Here is a 22,473-nt window from a genome sequence, read left to right on the forward strand (position 1 = left end):
GGGATCAATCTTAATGCCTTCAGCGGAAATAACAGAACCGAGAAAAGTGACGGAGGAGGCATGAAAAGTGCACTTCTCAGACTTCACATAAAGACAATTCTCTAAAAGGCGCAGGAGGACGCGTCGAACGTGCTGAACATGAATCGGGAGTGATGGTGAAAAAAAAATCAGGATATCGTCAATGTAAACGAAAACAAAGATGTTCAGCATGTCTCTCAGGACGTCATTTACTAATGCCTGAAAGACAGCTGGAGCGTTTACGAGGCCGAAAGGAAGAACCCGGTATTCAAAGTGCCCTAACGGAGTGTTAAACGCCGTTTTCCACTCGTCCCCCTCCCTGATGCGCACGAGATGGTAAGCGTTACGAAGGTCCAACTTAGTGAAAAACCTGGCTCCCTGCAGGATCTCGAAGGTTGAAGACATAAGAGGGAGCGGATAACGATTCTTAACTTATGTCATTCAGCCCTCGATAATCTATGCAGGGGCGCAGGGACCCGTCCTTCTTCTGAACAAAAAAAAACCCCGCTCCAGCGGGAGAGGAGGAGGGGACTATGGTACCGGCGTCGAGAGCTACAGACAAATAATATTCGAGAGCCTTACGTTCGGGAGCCGACAGAGAGTATAGTCTACCCCGGGGGGGGGGGGGGGTTCCCGGAAGGAGATCAATACTACAATCATACGACCGGTGCGGAGGAAGAGAGGTGGCCCTGGACCGACTGAACACCGTGCTCAGATCGTGATACTCCTCCGGCACCCCCCGTCAAATCACCAGGCTCCTCCTTTGAAGAAGAGACAGAGGAAACAGGAGGGATAGCAGACATGAAACATTTCACATGACAAGAGACGTTCCAGGAGAGGATAGAATTACTAGACCAATTAATAGAAGGATTATGACGAACTAGCCAGGGATGGCCCAAAACAACAGGTGTAAAAGGTGAACGAAAAATTTAAAAAGAAATGGTTTCGCTATGATTACCAGAGACAGTGAGGGTTAAAGGTAGCGTTTCACGCTGAATCCTGGGGAGAGAACTTACCATCCAAAGCGAACAAGGCCGTGGGATCCCTTAACTGTCTGAGAGGAATGTCATGTTCCCGAGCCCAGGTCTCGTCCATAAAACAGCCCTCCGCCCCAGAGTCTATCAAGGCACTGCAGGAAGCTGACGAACCGGTCCAGCGGAAATGAACCAAAAAGGTAGTGCAGGATCTTGAAGGAGAGACCAGAGTTGTAGCGCTCACCAGTAGCCCTCCTCTTACTGATGAGCTCTGGCTTTTACTGGGCATGAAGTGACAAAATGACCAGCGGAACCGCAATAGAGACAGAGGCGGTTGGTGATTCTCAGTTCCTTCTCCTTAGCCGAGATGCGGATACCCCCCAGCTGCATAGGCTCAGAACCCGAGCCGGCGGAGGAAGAGGGTAGTGATGCGGAGAGGGGGGCAACGGAGAACGCAAGCTCCTTTCCACGAGCTCGGCGACGAAGATCAAACCGTCGCTCTATGCGAATAGCGAGTTCAATCAAGGAATCCATGCTGGAAGGAACCTCCCGGGAGAGAATCTCATCCTTAACCTCCGCCCGGAGACCCTCCAGAAAACAAGCGAGCAAAGCCGGCTCGTTCCAGTCACTTGAGGCAGCAAGACTGCGAAACTCAATAGAGTAATCTGTTATGGATCGATTACCTTGACATAGGGAAGACAGTGCCCTGGAAGCTTCCTCCCCAAAAACAGAACGGTCAAAAACCCGTATCATCTCCTCCTTAAAGTCCTGATACTGGTTAGTACACTCAGCCCTCGCCTCCCAGATTGCCGTGCCCCACTCACGAGCCCGTCCAGTAAGGAGAGATATGACGTAGGCGATACGAGCTGTGCTCCTGGAGTAAGTGTTGGGCTGGAGAGAAAACACAACATCACACTGAGTGAGGAACGAGCGGCATTCAGTGGGCTCCCCAGAGTAACACGGCGGGTTATTGATTCTGGGCTCCAGAGATTCGGAAGCCCTGGAAGTGGCCGGTGGATCGAGGCGGAGATGGTGAATCTGTCTTGTGAGGTCGGAGACTTGGGCGGCCAGGGTCTCAACGGCATGTCGAGCAGCAGACAATTCCTCCTCGAGTCTGCCTAGCATCGCTCCCTGGATCTCGACGGCTGAGTGGAAAGGATCCGGAGTCGCTGGGTCCATCTTGGTCAGATTCTTCTGTTATGCACTTGAGTGAGGACCCAAAAGCGGTTTAACAAAAACAGAGTCCTTTAATGTAAACACAGGGAAGACATAGATCCTCTTCAGATGTAGATAATAGAAAAATAGACAACCCGCAGAGAGGGCGACAAATGAAACAAAGTCCTTCTGATAATTACAAAAGAGCCCCCTTCATAGCAGCAGAGGAGAATAGCTGGGTTAGCGGCGACAGGCTACAGGTCTCTCTGGGTAGGCGCGGGTCGTAGAGGAACAGTGGTACCTGATCTCACGTAGCATCAGATGAACTGGACACAGTACAAACGATAAGACAGTTAGCTGAGTACAGGATGCACTTGCCAGGCAGATTCCGACAGGACGGGACAAGGATGAAGCAAACGAGGCGATAGTTTGTTTCTGGCATGAGAAACTCAAACGAGAATCTGACACAGAAAGAAGCAGGAACAGAGAGAGAAATAGAGACCTAATCAGAGGGAAAAAGGGAACAGGTGGGAAAAGGGTGAACGAGGTAGTTAGAGGAGATGATTAACAGCTGGAGGAGGAGAGAAAGAGAAGGTAACCTAATACGACCAGCAGAGGGAGACAGAGTGAAGAGAAAGACTAGGAACAAGACATATGACAAGACATTACAGCTAACACAGACATATGGAAATGTCTGCTTTACCCAAAATTACAACCAATTAATTGCAGCATTACCACAAAAATGGAAGAGGCAAGTAGAAGGGGAAAAAAGTAAGGAACTTGTATGTCGGCCCTGTATTAAAGAACATAAATGGTTAAAGAAAAGTGTCATAAATAAAAACATATACCAATTTCATTTAAGGACCAAAAACTGACAGCTGTGCCATATAAATAGCAAGATAGTTGGGAAGAGATTTTGGATGTACCCATTCCATGGCACATGGTTTATGAATTGATACGCAAAACAACACCGGATTCAAAACTTTTTTCAATTTAAATTACTATATAAAATTCTTGCAACTAATATAATGTTATATATATGGGGATACAATCTTCCCAGCTCTACAGATTCTGCTGTGAGGAGGCAGAGTCATTGGATCATTTATTTTGGTATTGTCCATATGTAGCTTGTTTTTGGTCACAGGTCCAGGAATGGCTGAATAATTGCAACATTTACCTAGAACTAACGCTGCAGACAGCAATACTGGGTGATTTGAAAAGCCATAGTCAATCAATCAATAATATAATAATTATTTTAGAAAAATATATATTTTTAATTTACAATCTGTAGAAGCTATGAGAGTAGAAAGGTTCAAGTTGTTTGTGAAGCATCACAACACAGTTGAAACATATATGGGAAATAGAAATCCAAAATGGATGATGTTGAGAGACAGATGGGAGGGGTTGAATGGAGCTGAATGGTGGGACTGGATGGTGTTGAGAGATAGATGGGAGGGGTTGAATGGAGCTGAAGGGTGGGACTGGATGGTGTTGAGAGATAGATGGGAGGGGTTGAATGGAGCTGAATGGTGGGAATGAATGATGTTGAGAGATAGATGGGAGGGGTTGAATGGAGCTGAAGGGTGGGACTGGATGATGTTGAGAGATAGATGGGAGGGGCTGAATGGAGCTGAAGGGTGGGACTGGATGATGTTGAGAGGTAGATGGGAGAGGTTGAATGGAGCTGAAGGGTATAATAACAAGATAAAACACGTAGAACATATGGGATCTGTAAAATGTATATATGTTCAGAACTTTTGTGAAACAGCACAGTACAAATAGTCATGCAAATCGGCGGTAGGGTTTGGGGAATAATAATAAAGGGATATTCTTTTTAAAAGTATGTATGTCTATATAGGTATGTGTATGTATATGTGTGTATATGTGTGCATGTGTGTATGGATATATATATATTTACCCAAAAAATATATGGGGGATTGGAAATGATGCAGACAATTACATTGATGGAACCAATATTCTTTCCGCAATATTTAGCTGATCCACTCCTTTAACATAAAATAATTAATAATAATAATAATAATAATAATGCTGCAGAAATCTGCTTTAAAACCAAATCCATAGGATGTAGTGATCACAATATAATAGCCACATCTAGGAAAACACAAGTTCCAAGGCTGGGCCTAATATAGTGTATAACAGGTCATACGAGATGTTTTGTAGTGACTCCTATGTTGATGATAAATAATATTTGCTGGTCTGTGGTGTGTAATGAGGAGCAAACAGATGCTGCTGGTCTGTGGTGTGTAATGAGGAGCAAACAGACGCTGCTGGTCTGTGGTGTGTAATGAGGAGCAACCCGACGCTGCTGGTCTGTGGTGAGTAATGAGGAGCAACCAGACGCTGCTGGTCTGTGGTGTGTAATGAGGAGCAAACAGACGCTGCTGGTCTGTGGTGTGTAATGAGGAGCAACCAGACGCTGCTGGTCTGTGGTGTGTAATGAGGAGCAACCAGACGCTGCTGGTCTGTGGTGTGTAATGAGAAGCAACCAGATGCTGCTGGTCTGTGGTGTGTAATGAGGAGCAAACAGATGCTGCTGGTCTGTGGTGTGTAATGAGGAGCAACCAGACGCTGCTGGTCTGTGGTGTGTAATGAGCAATCATCACAAAACCCACTGATATTGCAAATTCCTTTAATGATTATATCATTGGCAAGATTAGCAAATTTAGGCATGACATGCCAGCAACACATCCAAGTATATCTGACCAAATTATGAAAGACAAGAATTGCACTTTTGAATTCCGTAAAGTGAGTGTGGAAGAGGTGAACAAATCAACAACGACAAGCCACCAGGTTCTGACAACCTGGATGGAAAATTACTGAGGATTATAGTGGACAATATTGCCACTTCTATTTGCAAAATCAATCTAAACCTACTCGAAAGTGTGTTCCCTCAGGCCTGGAGGGAAGCTAAAGTCACTCCTCTACCCAAGAATATTAAAATCCCCTTTACTGGCTCAAATAGCCGACCAATCAGCCTGCTACCAACCCTTACTAAACTTTGGGGTTTTGGTGTTTGACCAGATACAATGCTATTTTACAGTAAACAAATTGACAACAAACTTTCAGCATGATTATAGGGAAGGACATTCAACAAGTACAGCACTTACACAAATGACTGATGATTGGCTGAGAGAAATTGATGATAAAAAGATTGTGGGGCTATTTTGTTAGACTTCAGTGCAGCTTTTGACATTATCGATCACAGTCTGCTGCTGGAAAAAACGTATGTGTTATGGCCAGAGTTTCTATGTATGCAGATGACTCAGCACTATACACGTCAGCTACTACAGTAACTGAAATGACTGCAACACAACAAAGAGCTGCATTTAGCTTCAGAGTGGGTGGCAAAGAACAAGTTAGTCCTACATTTACATTTACATTTAAGTCATTTAGCACATATTTCTAAAAGTAAAAGCATTGTATTTGGAACAAATCATTCACTAAACCCTAAATCTCAACTAAATATTGTCATGAATAATGTGGAAATTGAGTGAGTTGAGGTGACTAAACTGCTTGGAGTAACATTGGATTGTAAACTGTCATGGTCAAAACATGTTGATACAACAGTAGCTAAGATGGGGAGAAGTCTGTCCATAATAAAGCGCTGCTCTGCCTTCCCCCCTGGGATATGTGGGAAGCCACCTGGCCAACATCCAGTGAAAATGCAGAGCGCCAAATTCAAATAAATTACTATAAAAATTTAACTTTGATGAAATCACACATTCAATATACCAAATTAAAGCTACACTTGTTGTGAATCCAGCCAACGTGTCAGATTTCAAAAATTCTTTACAGCGAAAGTAAACAATGCTATTATCTGAGGATAGCACGCCAGTAAACAAACACAGACCATCATATTTCAACCCTGCAGTCGCGTCACAAAACGCAGAAATAAAAATATAATTCATGCCTTACCTTTGACGAGCTTCTTCTGTTGGCACAAAGGGTCCTTTTGTTCGATTAATTCTGTCTAATATATCCAAAATGTCCATGTATTTGGTGCGTTTGATCCAGAAAAACACCGGTTCCAACTTACGCAACGTGACTACAAAATATCTCAAAAGTTACCTGCATTGTCCAAACATTTCAAACTACTTTTGTAATACAACTTTAGGTATTTTTTTACGTAAATAATCAATACAATGGAAGACAGGATATATTGCGTTCAATATCCTAGGAAAACAAAGTGGAGCGTGCTTTCAGGTCACGTGCCACTAACAAAGAGTACACTTCCCTGGAGCCTCATTCTGAACAGAGTTACTTCTTCATTTCTCAAAGGAAAAACCTCAACCAATTTCTAAAGACTGTTGACATCCAGTGGAAGCGATAGGAACTGCAGGAAAGTGGATTAGAAATCTGGATTCCTTATTGAAGAGAGTGACCTAAAAAAACATCTGAATGGTTTATCCTCAGGGTTTTGCCTGCCAATATATATTGTGTTTTTCTCACAGACATGATTCAAACCATTTCTATCCAAATCTACTAATAATATGCATATCTTAGCTTCTGGGTCTGAGTAGCAGGCCGTTTACTTTGGACACGCTTTTCATCCGGATGTGAAAATACTTCCCAAAGAAGTTATCAACAAGGCAGGTCCTACAGGCCCTAGTTTCTACCTTAACAACACTATCAACAAGGCAGGTCCTACAGGCCCTAGTTTCTACCTTAACAACACTATCAACAAGGCAGGTCCTACAGGCCCTAGTTTCTACCTTAACAACACTATCAACAAGGCAGGTCCTACAGGCCCTAGTTTCTACCTTCTTAACAACACTATCAACAAGGCAGGTCCTACAGGCCTTAGTTTCTACCTTAACAACACTATCAACAAGGCAGGTCCTACAGGCCCTAGTTTCTACCTTAACAACACTATCAACAAGGCAGGTCCTACAGGCCCTAGTTTCTACCTTAACAACACTATCAACAAGGCAGGTCCTACAGGCCCTAGTTTCTACCTTAACAACACTATCAACAAGGCAGGTCCTACAGGCCCTAGTTTCTACCTTAACAACACTATCAACAAGGCAGGTCCTACAGGCCCTAGTTTCTACCTTAACAACACTATCAACAAGGCAGGTCCTACAGGCCCTGGTTTCTACCTTAACAACACTATCAACAAGGCAGGTCCTACAGGCCCTAGTTTCTACCTTAACAACACTATCAACAAGGCAGGTCCTACAGGCCCTAGTTTCTACCTTAACAACACTATCAACAAGGCAGGTCCTACAGGCCCTAGTTTCTACCTGTGGCACTTACCTTGTGGTCGCATCTGCACTTCGCTCCCGCGGGTAGTATAACTTTTTCATTATATTTCATTATATCACAACGGTTTGATTTGTCTTATCTTAGCAATTTCTTCTCAGCTAGCTACATAGCCGTCTTTCTATCAAAGATAATTGCGTAATTATCGTATTTCGCCGTCCTAACGTAGTCTTCACTAGCCAGCTAGCTAACGTCCACTGATTAGCTGCACTGGAGAAACTATTACACTCAACTGAACGACTTGATTAGTTTAGTGTTAGCTAGCTACATAGCTGTCTTTGCTGTCTTCGTATCATCGTATCCAAGATAATTGTGTTGTTTAGGTTTAGAGTGTGTAGTCTTAGAGTGATTATCTTAATTTACCGAGGTTAGCTAGCCAGCTATTTGTCGTCCTTAAAGTAGGAGACTCTGCTAGCTAGCCAACGCTAGCCAACGTCTTCTGTATAGAACTCAACTACCCGGTCGCAGTCACAGGTAGTATCACATTTTCACTTCATTTCATTACAGTACAACGGTTTGATTTGTTTGATCGTAGCTAGCTACATAGCCGTCTTTGTATCAAATATAATTGTGTAGTCTAGAGCGATTTTCTAGGTTCGCTAGCCATCTATTGTCGTTATTTTAACGCAACGTAACGTAAACAACACTGCTAGCTAGCCTGCTAGCCCCCGAATAGCAACACTGCAGAAACTATTACACTCAACGGAACGACTTGATTAGTGTAGTGTCAACAACGCACCCACTGCCAGCTGGCCTACTTCAGCAGTACTGTATCATTTTAATCATTTTAGTCAATAAGATTCTTGCTACGTAGCTTAACTTTCTGAACATTCGAGACGTGTAGTCCACTTGTCATTCCAATCTCCTTTGCATTAGCGTAGCCTCTTCTGTAGCCTGTCAACTATGTGTCTGTTTATCCCTGTTCTCTCCTCTCTGCACAGACCATACAAACGCTCCTCACCGCGTGGCCGCGGCCACCCTACTCTGGTGGTCCCAGTGCGCACGACCCACGTGGAGTTCCAGGTCTCCGGTAGCCTCTGGAACTGCCAATCTGCGGTCAACAAGGCAGAGTTCATCTCAGCCTATGCCTCCCTCCAGTCCCTCGACTTCTTGGCACTGACGGAAACATGGATCACCACAGACAACACTGCTACTCCTACTGCTCTCTCTTCGTCCGCCCACGTGTTCTCGCACACCCCGAGAGCATCTGGTCAGCGGGGTGGTGGCACCGGGATCCTCATCTCTCCCAAGTGGTCATTCTCTCTTTCTCCCCTTACCCATCTGTCTATCGCCTCCTTTGAATTCCATGCTGTCACAGTTACTAGCCCTTTCAAGCTTAACATCCTTATCATTTATCGCCCTCCAGGTTCCCTCGGAGAGTTCATCAATGAGCTTGATGCCTTGATAAGCTCCTTTCCTGAGGACGGCTCACCTCTCACAGTTCTGGGCGACTTTAACCTCCCCACGTCTACCTTTGACTCTTTCCTCTCTGCCTCCTTCTTTCCACTCCTCTCCTCTTTTGACCTCACCCTCTCACCTTCCCCCCTACTCACAAGGCAGGCAATACGCTCGACCTCATCTTTACTAGATGCTGTTCTTCCACTAACCTCATTGCAACTCCCCCAAGTCTCTGACCACTGCCTTGTATCCTTTTCCCTCTCGCTCTCATCCAACACCTCCCACACTGCCCCTACTCGGATGGTATCGCGCCGTCCCAACCTTCGCTCTCTCTCCCCCGCTACTCTCTCCTCTTCCATCCTATCATCTCTTCCCTTCGCTCAAACCTTCTCCCACCTATCTCCTGATTCTGCCTCCTCAACCCTCCTCTCCTCCCTCTCTGCATCCCTTGACTCTCTATGTCCCCTATCCTCCAGGCCGGCTCGGTCCTCCCCTCCCGCTCCGTGGCTCGATGACTCATTGCGAGCTCACAGAACAGGGCTCCGGGCAGCCGAGCGGAAATGGAGGAAAACTCGCCTCCCTGCGGACCTGGCATCCTTTCACTCCCTCCTCTCTACATTTTCCTCCTCTGTCTCTGCTGCTAAAGCCACTTTCTACCACGCTAAATTCCAAGCATCTGCCTCTAACCCTAGGAAGCTCTTTGCCACCTTCTCCTCCCTCCTGAATCCTCCGCCCCCCCCTCCTCCCTCTCTGCAGATGACTTCGTCAACCATTTTGAAAAGAAGGTCGACGACATCCGATCCTCGTTTGCTAAGTCAAACGACACCGCTGGTTCTGCTCACACTGCCCTACCCTGTGCTCTGACCTCTTTCTCCCTCTCTCTCCAGATGAAATCTCGCGTCTTGTGACGGCCGGCCGCCCAACAACCTGCCCGCTTGACCCTATCCCCTCCTCTCTTCTCCAGACCATTTCCGGAGACCTTCTCCCTTACCTCACCTCGCTCATCAACTCATCCCTGACCGCTGGCTACGTCCCTTCCGTCTTCAAGAGAGCGAGAGTTGCACCCCTTCTGAAAAAACCTACACTCGATCCCTCCGATGTCAACAATTACAGACCAGTATCCCTTCTTTCTTTTCTCTCCAAAACTCTTGAACGTGCCGTCCTTGGCCAGCTCTCCCGCTATCTCTCTCTGAATGACCTTCTTGATCCAAATCAGTCAGGCTTCAAGACTAGTCATTCAACTGAGACTGCTCTCCTCTGTATCACGGAGGCGCTCCGCACTGCTAAAGCTAACTCTCTCTCCTCTGCTCTCATCCTTCTAGATCTATCGGCTGCCTTCGATACTGTGAACCATCAGATCCTCCTCTCCACCCTCTCCGAGTTGGGCATCTCCGGCGCGGCCCACGCTTGGATTGCGTCCTACCTGACAGGTCGCTCCTACCAGGTGGCGTGGCGAGAATCTGTCTCCTCACCACGCGCTCTCACCACTGGTGTCCCCCAGGGCTCTGTTCTTGGCCCTCTCCTATTCTCGCTATACACCAAGTCACTTGGCTCTGTCATAACCTCACATGGTCTCTCTTATCATTGCTATGCAGACGACACACAATTAATCTTCTCCTTTCCCCCTTCTGATGACCAGGTGGCGAATCGCATCTCTGCATGTCTGGCAGACATATCAGTGTGGATGACGGATCACCACCTCAAGCTGAACCTCGGCAAGACGGAGCTGCTCTTCCTCCCGGGGAAGGACTGCCCGTTCCATGATCTCGCCATCACGGTTGACAACTCCATTGTGTCCTCCTCCCAGAGCGCCAAGAACCTTGGCGTGATCCTGGACAACACCCTGTCGTTCTCAACCAACATCAAGGCGGTGGCCCGTTCCTGTAGGTTCATGCTCTACAACATCCGCAGAGTACGACCCTGCCTCACACAGGAAGCGGCGCAGGTCCTAATCCAGGCACTTGTCATCTCCCGTCTGGATTACTGCAACTCGCTGTTGGCTGGGCTCCCTGCCTGTGCCATTAAACCCCTTCAACTCATCCAGAACGCCGCAGCCCGTCTGGTGTTCAACCTTCCCAAGTTCTCTCACGTCACCCCGCTCCTCCGTTCTCTCCACTGGCTTCCAGTTGAAGCTCGCATCCGCTACAAGACCATGGTGCTTGCCTACAGAGCTGTGAGGGGAACGGCACCTCAGTACCTCCAGGCTCTGATCAGGCCCTACACCCAAACAAGGGCACTGCGTTCATCCACCTCTGGCCTGCTCGCCTCCCTACCACTGAGGAAGTACAGCTCCCGCTCAGCCCAGTCAAAACTGTTCGCTGCCCTGGCCCCCCAATGGTGGAACAAACTCCCTCACGACGCCAGGACAGCGGAGTCAATCACCACCTTCCGGAGACACCTGAAACCCCACCTCTTTAAGGAATACCTAGGATAGGATAAGTAATCCCTCTCACCCCACCCCCCCTAAGTTTTAGATGCACCATTGTTAAGTGACTGTCCCACTGGATGTCATAAGGTGAATGCACCAATTTGTAAGTCGCTCTGGATAAGAGCGTCTGCTAAATGACTTAAATGTAAATGTAAATGTACCTTCTTAACAACACTATCAACAAGGCAGGTCCTACAGGCCCTAGTTTCTACCTTAACAACACTATCAACAAGGCAGGTCCTACAGGCCCTAGTTTCTACCTTAACAACACTATCAACAAGGCAGGTCCTACAGGCCCTAGTTTCTACCTTAACAACACTATCAACAAGGCAGGTCCTACAGGCCCTAGTTTCTACCTTAACAACACTATCAACAAGGCAGGTCCTACAGGCCCTAGTTTCTACCTTAACAACACTATCAACAAGGCAGGTCCTACAGGCCCTAGTTTCTACCTTAACAACACTATCAACAAGGCAGGTCCTACAGGCCCTAGTTTCTACCTTAACAACACTATCAACAAGGCAGGTCCTACAGGCCCTGGTTTCTACCTTAACAACATTATCAACAAGGCAGGTCCTACAGGCCCTAGTTTCTACCTTCTTAACAACACTATCAACAAGGCAGGTCCTACAGGCCCTAGTTTCTACCTTCTCAACAACACTATCAACAAGGCAGGCCCTAGTTTTACATTAACAACACTATCAACAAGACAGGTCCTGCAGGCCCTAGTTTCTACCTTCTTAACAGCACTATCAACAAAGCAGGCCCTGCAGGCCCTAGTTTCTACCTTCTTAACAACACTATCAACAAGGCAGGTCCTACAGGCCCTAGTTTCTACCTTCTTAACAACACTATCAACAAGGCAGGTCCTACAGGCCCTAGTTTCTACCTTCTTAACAACACTATCAACAAGGCAGGTCCTACAGGCCCTAGTTTCTACCTTAACAACACTATCAACAAGGCAGGTCCTACAGGCCCTAGTTTCTACCTTCTTAACAACACTATCAACAAGGCAGGTCCTACAGGCCCTAGTTTCTACCTTCTCAACAACACTATCAACAAGGCAGGCCCTAGTTTTACATTAACAACACTATCAACAAGACAGGTCCTACAGGCCCTAGTTTCTACCTTCTTAACAACACTATCAACAAGGCAGGTCCTACAGGCCCTAGTTTCTACCTTCTTAACAACACTATCAACAAGGCAGGTCCTACAGGCCCTAGTTTCTACCTTAACAACACTATCAACAAGGCAGGTCCTACAGGCCCTAGTTTCTACCTTCTTAACAACACTATCAACAAGGCAGGTCCTACAGGCCCTAGTTTCTACCTTCTTAACAGCACTATCAACAAAGCAGGCCCTGCAGGCCCTAGTTTCTACCTTCTTAACAGCACTATCAACAAGGCAGGCCCTAGTTTTACATTAACAACACTATCAACAAGGCAGGTCCTACAGGCCCTAGTTTCTACCTTCTTAACAACACTATCAACAAGGCAGGTCCTACAGGCCCTAGTTTCTACCTTCTTAACAACACTATCAACAAGGCAGGTCCTACAGCCCCTAGTTTCTACCTTCTTAACAACACTATCAACAAGACAGGTCCTACAGGCCCTAGTTTCTACCTTCTTAACAACACTATCAACAAGGCAGGTCCTACAGGCCCTAGTTTCTACCTTCTCCTCAACACTATCAACAAGGCAGGTTCTACAGCCCCTAGTTTCTACCTTCTTAACAACACTATCAACAAGACAGGTCCTACAGGCCCTAGTTTCTACCTTCTTAACAACACTATCAACAAGGCAGGTCCTACAGGCCCTAGTTTCTACCTTCTTAACAACACTATCAACAAGGCAGGTCCTAACAACACTATCACAAGGCAGGTCCTACAGGTTTCTTTCTTCTTAACAACACTATCAACAAGGCAGGTCCTACAGGCCCTAGTTTCTACCTTAACAACACTATCAGCAAGGCAGGTCCTACAGGCCCTAGTTTCTACCTTTAACAACACTATCAACAAGGCAGGTCCTAAGGCCCTAGTTTCTACCTTCTTAACAACACTATCAACAAGGCAGGTCCTACAGGCCCTAGTTTCTACCTTCTTAACAACACTATCAACAAGGCAGGTCCTAAGGCCCTAGTTTCTACCTTCTTAACAACACTATCAACAAGGCAGGTCCTACAGGCCCTAGTTTCTACCTTCTTAACAACACTATCAACAAGGCAGGTCCTACAGGTCCTAGTTTCTACCTTCTTAACAACACTGTCAACAAGGCAGGTCCTACGGGCCCTAGTTTTGTCGAACCTGGACTACTGTTCAGTCATGTGGTCAGGTGCCACAAAGAGGGAAAATTCCAGTTGGCTCAGAACAGAGAAGCACTTCTGGCCCATAAAAGCACACACAGATCTATCATTAATCATATGTACGGCAAAATATCATGGTTAAAAGTGGAGGAGAGATTGACTTCATCACTACTTGCTTTTGTAAGAAGTGTTGAAAAGCTGAATGCACCGAGCTGTCAGTTTGAACTACAGGCACACAGCTTGAACCACCATGCATACCCCCCAAGACATGCCACCAGAGGTCTCTTCACAGTCCTCAAGTCCAGAACAGACTATGGGAGGTGCACAGTACTACATAGAGCCATGACTACATGGAACTCTATTCCACATCAGTTAACTGATACAAACAGTTGAAGTATGAAGCAGTATGAAGAGACATACACACCGGCACAGACACAAGCACACACAATCGCTAGCACATGCACTCTACACTCACATACATTGTAATATTGTTGTCACGACTTCCGCCAAAGTTCCCTCTCCCTGTTCGGGCAGTGTTCGGCAGTCAACGTAAATGACTTTACTCTAACTATAAACTTGACCAAGCCTATAAGTATAAAAGGGATGGCTGACGTTTACATGCAACTAATCAACTGTGCTATTTGTATAGTTCTTTTTGCGTTGTTGAAACTTATTTTGTTACTTATTTTGTACCTAATGTTGCTGCTACCGTTACTTATGACCGAAAAAAAGCTTCTGGACATCAGAACAGCGATTACTCAACTCGAACTGGAAGAATAATTTTTCTTTAACAAGTCCGACACGAAGGATATACTGCTTTCTTGGGAACGGAGAAAAAGGGGGCAGAGGTTTTCTGAGAAGTCATAGGCGAGTGAGTAAACTCCCACTGCCATCTGTTCTATTGGCCATGCAATCATTGGAAAATAAAATGGATGACCTATGATCAAGATTATACTACCAACGAGACATTAAAAACTGTAATATGTTATGTTTCACCAAGTTGTGGCTGAATGACGACAAGGCTAATGTAGAGCTGGCAAACTTTTCCATGCACCGGCAAGACAGAGAAGCTACGTCTGGTAAGACGAGGGGTGGGATGTGTGTCTATTTGCCAATAACAGCTGGTGCCCAATATCTAATATTAAAGAAGTCTCAAGGTATTGCTCGCCTGAGGTAGAGTACCGTATGATAAGCTGTACACCGTACTATCTACCAAGAGAGTTCTCATCTATATTATTCGTAGCCATCTATTTACCTCTACAAACCGATGCCGGCACTAAGACCAAACTCAATGAGCTGTATAAGGCCATATGCATATATGGCCCATATCAAACATCTCCAATCGAAAGTCAAATCAAGAATCGGCTTTCTATTCCGCAACAAAGCCTCCTTCACTCACGCTGCCAAGCTTACCCTAGTAAAACTGACTATCCTACCGATCCTCGACTTCGGCGACGTCATCTACAAAATTGCTTCCAACACTCTACTCAGCAAACTGGATGCAGTTTATCACAGTGCCATCCGTTTTGTCACTAAAGCACCTTATACTACCCACCACTGCGACTTGTATGCTCTAGTCGGCTGGCCCTCGCTACATATTCGTCGCCAGACCCACTGGCTTCAGGTCATCTACAAGGCCATGCTAGGCAAAGCTCCGCCTTATCTCAGCTCACTGGTCACGATAGCAACACCCATCCGTAGCACGCGCTCCAGCAGGTGTATCTCATTGATCATCCCTAAAGCCAACACCTCATTCGGCCGCCTTTCGTTCCAGTACTCTGCTGCCTGTGACTGGAACGAATTGCAAAAATCGCTGAAGTTGGAGACTTTTATCTCCCTCACCAACTTCAAACATCAGCTAGCTGAGCAGCTAACCGATCGCTGCAGCTGTACATAATCTATTGGTAAATAGCACACCCATTTTCACCTACCTCATCCCCACAGTTTTTATTTATTTACTTTTCTGCTCTTTTTGCACACCAATATCTCTACCTGTACATGATCATCTGATCATTTATCACTCCAGTGTTAATCTGCAATATTGTAATTATTCGCCTACCTCCTCATGCCTTTTGCACACATTGTATATAGACTCCTCTTTTTTCTCTACTGTGTTATTGACTTGTTAATTGTTTACTCCATGTGTAACTCTGTGTTGTCTGTTCACACTGCTATGCTTTATCTTGGCCAGGTCGCAGTTGCAAATGAGAACCTGTTCTCAACTAGCCTACCTGGTTAAATAAAGGTGAAATAAAAATAAATAAATAAAATAAAAACCAGAACAGCAATGGACAAGGCATATTTTCATTAAGGAGAGGCATGCTTAGTCGAGTGATCAAAAGGGTCCAGTGAGTAGTGAGGTTGGTTGGGGTCACAGCGATTTAGACAGCTAGCCAGGCCATCGGTAGCAAGCTAGCATAGGATGGGGTCTGTTATTAGCCACCTCGTGCGTTTCCGTCGGTAGGATTAGTGGGGTTCCGTGTGGTAGAGGGGATCAATCCAATTTGCAAAAAAACCCCAATAGATATAGTTATAGAGGCCCAAGAAAAAATCTATAAAAAGTAGTAGTAAGACATGTATAAAAGCAACAGATACCATTAATAAGAAGTGGCTAGAAGCGTCTTATATAGTGAGCTACCGAGTGGCTGGGACAGGGCACCATACTATTGTGAAGGACTTCATTATTCCTGCTGCCATGGATATGGACAATGCTGGGGGGGAAAAGCCAAAAATATTATACAAACAATGCCTTCATCAAACAACACTGTTTCACAACGCATCAGTGACATGGCAGGACATGTTTTGAAACAATTACTGCTTCACATACAAGCCAGTGAATTATATGCGTTACAGCTGGATGAGTCAAGAGACGTGGCGGGCCTGGGACAGCTCCTGGTATATGTCTGTTACGTTTATAGTGGGTCAATTAAGGAAGACATCCTCTTCTGCAACCCACTGGAAACCAGGACAACAGGAGATAATATGTTTAAAGTACTGGACAGCTTTGTGACATCAAATGGCCTTTGGTGGTCAAGAAGTGTTGGTATCTGCACTGATGGAGCAAAAGCCATGACAGGGAGACATAGTGGAGTGGTAACGCGCGTGCAAGCAGTTGCTCCCGACGCCACTTGGGTACACAGCATCCACCGAGAGGCTCTTGCTTCCAAGGGAATGCCTGACAGCTTGAAAGACGTTTTGGACACTACAGTGAAAATGGTTTACTTTGTTAAAAAAAGGCCCCTGAACTCTGGTTTATTTTTTGCACTACGCAGTGATATGGGCAGCGACCAGGTAAAGCTTTTACAACATACAGAAGTGTGCTGGTTATCAAGAGGCAAAGTATTGACACGTTTTTTTTAAATTGAGAGACGAGCTTAAAGTTTTCTTCACTGACCATCATTTTCACTTGTCTGACCGCTTGATGATGATGAGTTTCTCACACGACTGGTCTGTCTGGGTGATGTTTTTTCTCGCCTGAATGATCTGAATCTAGGATTACAGGGACTCTCTGCAACTATATTCAATGTGCGGGACAAAATTGAGGCTGTGATTAAGAAGTGTGAGCTCTTCTCTGTCTGTATTAACAAGGACGACACACAGGTCTTTCCATCATTGTATGATTTTTTTGTGTGCAAATGAACTCAAGCTTATGCACAATGTCAAATGTGATATAGCGAAGCACCTGAGTGAGTTGGGTGCGCAATTACGCAGGTACTTTCCCGAAACGGATGACACAAACAACTGGATTCGTTATCCCTTTCATGCCCTGCCTCCAGTCCACTTACTGATATCTGAACAAGAGAGACTCATCGAAATTGCAACAAGAAGTTCTGTGAAAATTGAATTTAATCAGAAGTCACTGCCAGATGTCTGGATAGGGCTGCGCTCAGAGTATCCTGCCTTGGAAAAACGCGCTGTTAAGTCACTGATGCCCTTTGCAACCACGTACCTATGTGAGAGTGGATTCTCGGCCCTCACTAGCATGAAAACTAAATACAGGCACAGACTGTGTGTGGAAAATGATTTAAGACAAGAGATTCTCTCCAATACAACTCAACATTGCAGAGTTATGTGCATCCTTTCAAACACACCTTTCTCATTAACCTGTGGTGAGTTTTTCACCATTTTCGATGAACAAATAAGGTTTTATTTGTAAGATGGTTAAATAAAGAGCAAAATGATTGATTATTATAATATTATTATTTGTGCCCTGGTCCTATAAGAGCTCTTGGTCACTTCCCACGAGCCGGGTGGTGACAAACACTCACCCTCATTCTGATGTTTAATGGTATAGTATGTCGTACAGTGTGTGTTTTGCAGGCTTACAATGATGGCAAAAAACAACATTTGAGAGTGCCCTGACCCTAGTGCTAGAGGGGGTACAGCTGACCCTGATGCTAGAGGGGGTACAGCTGACCCTGATGCTAGAGGGGGTACAGCTGACCCTGGTGCTAGAGGGGGTACAGCTGACCCTGATGCTAGAGAGGGTACAGTTGACCCTGGTGCTAGAGGGGGTACAGTTGACCCTGGTGCTAGAGGGGGTACAGCTGACCCTGGTGCTAGAGGGGGTACAGCTGACCCTGGTGCTAGAGGGGGTACAGCTGTCCCTGGTGCTAGAGGGGTACAGCTGTCCCTGGTGCTAGAGGGGTACAGCTGTCCCTGGTGCTAGAGGGGTACAGCTGTCCCTGGTGCTAGAGGGGTACAGCTGTCCCTGGTGCTAGAGGGGTACAGCTGTCCCTGGTGCTAGAGGGGTACTGCTGACCCTGGTGCTAGAGGGGTACTGCTGACCCTGGTGCTAGAGGGGTACTGCTGACCCTGGTGCTAGAGGGGGTACAGCTGACCCTGGTGCTAGAGGGGGTACAGCTGACCCTGGTGCTAGAGGGGGTACAGCTGACCCTGGTGCTAGAGGGGGTACAGCTGACCCTGGTGCTAGAGGGGGTACAGCTGACCCTGGTGCTAGAGGGGGTACAGCTGACCCTGGTGCTAGAGGGGGTACAGCTGACCCTGGTGCTAGAGGGGTACAGCTGACCCTGGTGCTAGAGGGGTACAGCTGACCCTGGTGCTAGAGGGGTACAGCTGACCCTGGTGCTAGAGGGGTACAGCTGACCCTGGTGCTAGAGGGGGTACAGCTGACCCTGGTGCTAGAGGGGGTGCAGCTGACCCTGGTGCTAGAGGGGGTACAGCTGACCCTGGTGCTAGAGGGGGTACAGCTGTCCCTGGTGCTAGAGGGGGTACAGCTGACCCTGGTGCTGGAGGGGGTACGCAGCTGGTTCAAGGTTTGAAGGGAAATATAAAAAGGTTGGGAACCACTGCTCTAGACAATTCACGTGCTACTTGTTCTGTATGGAGGACAGAGGAAAACGTGTAGGTAAATGTTGTCATGTCCATCTTCACTAGTAGTGTCTGGGATGCATGGATATTGCTACAAGTCTCACTCAGATGGGTTATTTGCAGTGCAAGACAGCCTTTGATCCCATCATCTGAAATGTCTTTTAGTTCAAGGACGAGCTCTTTCTTAATTCTTAGCGATAACATCTGCCTTGTTTTCACACCAACTGCAAATAATAAAACAATGTACAGTATGTTTGTTTTCCTTTCAGAACAAAGTGTTCATCGGTTGTGCGACAAGGGAAGGAGAGACCATCTGTTGTATGAGTTGCCAGAAAACACAGTACCTGTTATAGAAAGATGTAGTTGAGAGATACTGTTTTATGATATGCCTGTTGTAATCATTCATTTTGAATTATTCATGAAATGAATGAAGCCATCTAATGAAATGTAGATGGCTTGAATCAGGTTTCATTTTGTGTTTCATGTAAACTCTACACAGTTGCGTTCTGTGACTGTCACAAAGTAGGCTGATACTCCATTTGAGCAACATCCATCGGTTAGGCTGTAAACTGCAATATGAATGTCAATACACACAATAGATTGACTGGAATGGAATGGTCCCACAGTCAGTCCTGCAATAAGAACTAACATGCTAATACCTCTATATAGCTGTGTTCTGTGAGTGTCACTGAGCAGGCTGATACCCCATGTAATGGGGGCATAATCCATAAATCAAATCAAATGTATTTATAAAGCCCTTCGTACATCAGATGATATGTCAAAGTGCTGTACAGAAACCCAGCCTAAAACCCCAAACAGCAAGCAATGCAGGTGTAGAAGCACGGTGGCTAAGAAAAACTCCCTAGAAAGACCAAAACCTAGGAAGAAACCTAGAGAGGAACCAGGCTATGAGGGGTGGCCAGTCCTCTTCTGGCTGTGCTGGGTGGAGATTATCACAGAACATGTTCAAATGTTCATAAATGACCATCATGGTCAAATAATAATAATCACAGTGGTTGTCGAGGGTGCAGCAAGTCAGCACTTCAGGTGCTGAACAGTTGTATCTGGAGCAGCAGCACGGCCAGGTGGACTGGGGAAAGCAAGGAGCCATCATGCCAGGTAGTCCTGAGGTATGGTCCTAGGGCTCAGGTCCTCCGAGAGAGAGAAAGAAAGAGAGAATTAGAGAAAGCACACTTAAATTCACACAGACACCGGATAAGACAGGAGAAGTACTCCAGATATAACAAACTGACCCTAGCCCCCCGACACATAAACTACTGCAGCATAAATACTGGAGGCTGAGACAGGAGGTGTCAGGAGACCATAGCCAATCCATAGGTTAACATATACAGTAAGTATGCCCCCATTGCAATTCTAAAGTCTAATACATCTACATTGCGATTTAAATTGATTAAAATTAACTCATTGTCTTTCGTTGAATTTATATAATAACAGTCAGACCTTGATTAGCATTATCTAGTGCAAACATGGCATGATTCCACTAGTTGTATCCGTTTGAATCACTTTCAAATGGGGAATTTTATTTTGAAGGCGAACCGCAAATTCCACTATTGTGGCTAATTCTTATTGTGGCTCGCTTCACATAGGTGTCTAACGTCACCGATTCGGGTTTGACTCAGGGCTTGTCAGCTAGGCTACATTATGCCAGGTCAGGTTGTGGCGTCTATGTGGGGGAAATCCGCATAGCGGGATTGCATGCTGTTTTATGAAAGAATACCTAGTATTTTTGTCGAATAAACTACCGGATACAAATCTGCTCTGAGTCCACGGAGGGAGAAAAAACATCTCCTGATTCCATTGCCGGCAGAAAGAGGGAACTTCGGCTTTTGTTTTGTTCTAAAAAAACAAGTGAAGAAGACCTTTGCAGATCTGTCTGTTGGATGTGATCTGAATTTAAGGAGGCAAATCATTTTGAACTATCCATTGTGTTTCATGGAACTTGCCATTGGGGGCATCGAGCACCTCCCGCCCCTTCGTCTCTATCCCAAAATACTGGAGGCTGTAGCAATAGCAGTGACGACCTGCAGCATTGGATGAGACACGGGATCCAAGGTACACTTGACCACAATAGAAACCTGTTTTGGACGATTTCTGCTCCCCCGCATCGTTTACCTAACTCCGTTAGATAGGTACGCATCATCTCGTTTGTGCGTTAAAAAAAAAGCTCCTTGGATATCTTCGGCAGATCTCAACGCCAATCTACCGTACGGACACCGATTCGTGGTGCGTAGTTCAAAAGCTACTGATCGTTGGAATAACTACAATCAGTCAATAATTTATGCTTTCCACGTCGGCTCATTAGCTTGAAACTAGTTCCCAGTCGGTATCGGTTCTGAAGGTAACGGCGTATTCCCGACATACCTGGTCCAAACCATTTGGAGTGAATTGATCCAGTCCACTAAAGGGAAGCTATCAGAGAAGTTCCGGAGAGTTGAAGCGCCGTGGCGATGTTGGCGAGGGTTTGGATTGTCCTTCTGGCTGTGAACATAGAAGGTAAAAGCACTCGAAATACAATGCACATTGTTTTATTCGTTTTATTTCTCTATGGATACGCCAGTTGTGTCATTTCGTATCAATATTTAGCAGAATGTGTTTTAGAATTACATGTCAACAAATACATGTTTTTTTGTTTCATATTAGCAGCCAAATGCCTATCAGATATTTTAAGAATACATTTAAACACATTTTCAGTTCACATATTTGCAATGCAAATAATTTGTTATTTTACAAATGGATTTCTATTGCATTTCGTTACAACAATTCCATGTCAGCAGGCTACGTGCAGTGAAATGACCGTGATAACAGGTAGATGGCGATAGTGATGTAGAGGCTCAATACCCATAAACATGTTCATACAACATAACATAATGACGAGACGCAGTTCCTATTTGTTTAGCCCAGGTGATCACAAGGCTCGCAACCTCCCAGAAGTATGCCTAGTTAGATATCAACATACTGTACCAGGGGAGGTCGGGTAGTAGGCTATGTTCTGTTCAATAACCTTTTGGCTGATTTTAGAGATATTTCTAAGGCTGTAGAAATGATGATAGACTACATATTTTTATGGGGAAATGTCACTTATAAAAATGCCTTATTCTCTCGTGTTTATAAACATTGCAACAAAATAACAATGCAATACATTGCTACTATATTTTATATCAAATCAAATGTTATTGGTCACATACACATATTTAGCAGATGTAATTGTGGGTGTTGCGAAATACTTCCTAGCTCCAACAGCGCAGTAGTATCTAACAATTCACAACAATAAACACAAATCTAAAAGTTACAATAATGGAATTAAGAAATATGTAAATATTACATGGATCAATGTCAGATTGGCATTGACTAAAATACATTAGAATAGAATACAGTATATACAAATGAGTTGTAAAGCATTATTAAGATCACTTGTGTTGCATTATTAAAGTGGCCAGTGATTCCAAGTCTATGTATATGGGGCAGCAGCCTCTAAGGTGCAGGGTTACATAACCGAGTGGAAGCCAGGTAGTGGTGGCTGTTTAACAGTCTGATGGCCTTGAGATAGAAGCTGTTTTTCAGTCT

General features: G+C 45.4%; 1 protein-coding gene across 1 annotated transcript in view; it reads left to right on the forward strand.

The window, feature by feature from the left end:
- The first annotated feature begins 20,505 nt into the window (after window positions 1–20,505).
- Window positions 20,506–22,473, forward strand: part of nectin1b (nectin cell adhesion molecule 1b) — a 180,102-nt gene continuing 178,134 nt past the window's right edge. The window contains exon 1 of the mRNA XM_046293577.1: window positions 20,506–21,402. Coding sequence (XP_046149533.1) covers window positions 21,357–21,402 — 46 coding nt within the window. The 5' untranslated portion in view covers window positions 20,506–21,356. The remainder of the gene's footprint in view (window positions 21,403–22,473) is intronic.

This window comes from Oncorhynchus gorbuscha, linkage group LG13 (genome assembly GCF_021184085.1).
Source record: "Oncorhynchus gorbuscha isolate QuinsamMale2020 ecotype Even-year linkage group LG13, OgorEven_v1.0, whole genome shotgun sequence".
Lineage (NCBI taxonomy): Eukaryota > Metazoa > Chordata > Actinopteri > Salmoniformes > Salmonidae > Oncorhynchus > Oncorhynchus gorbuscha.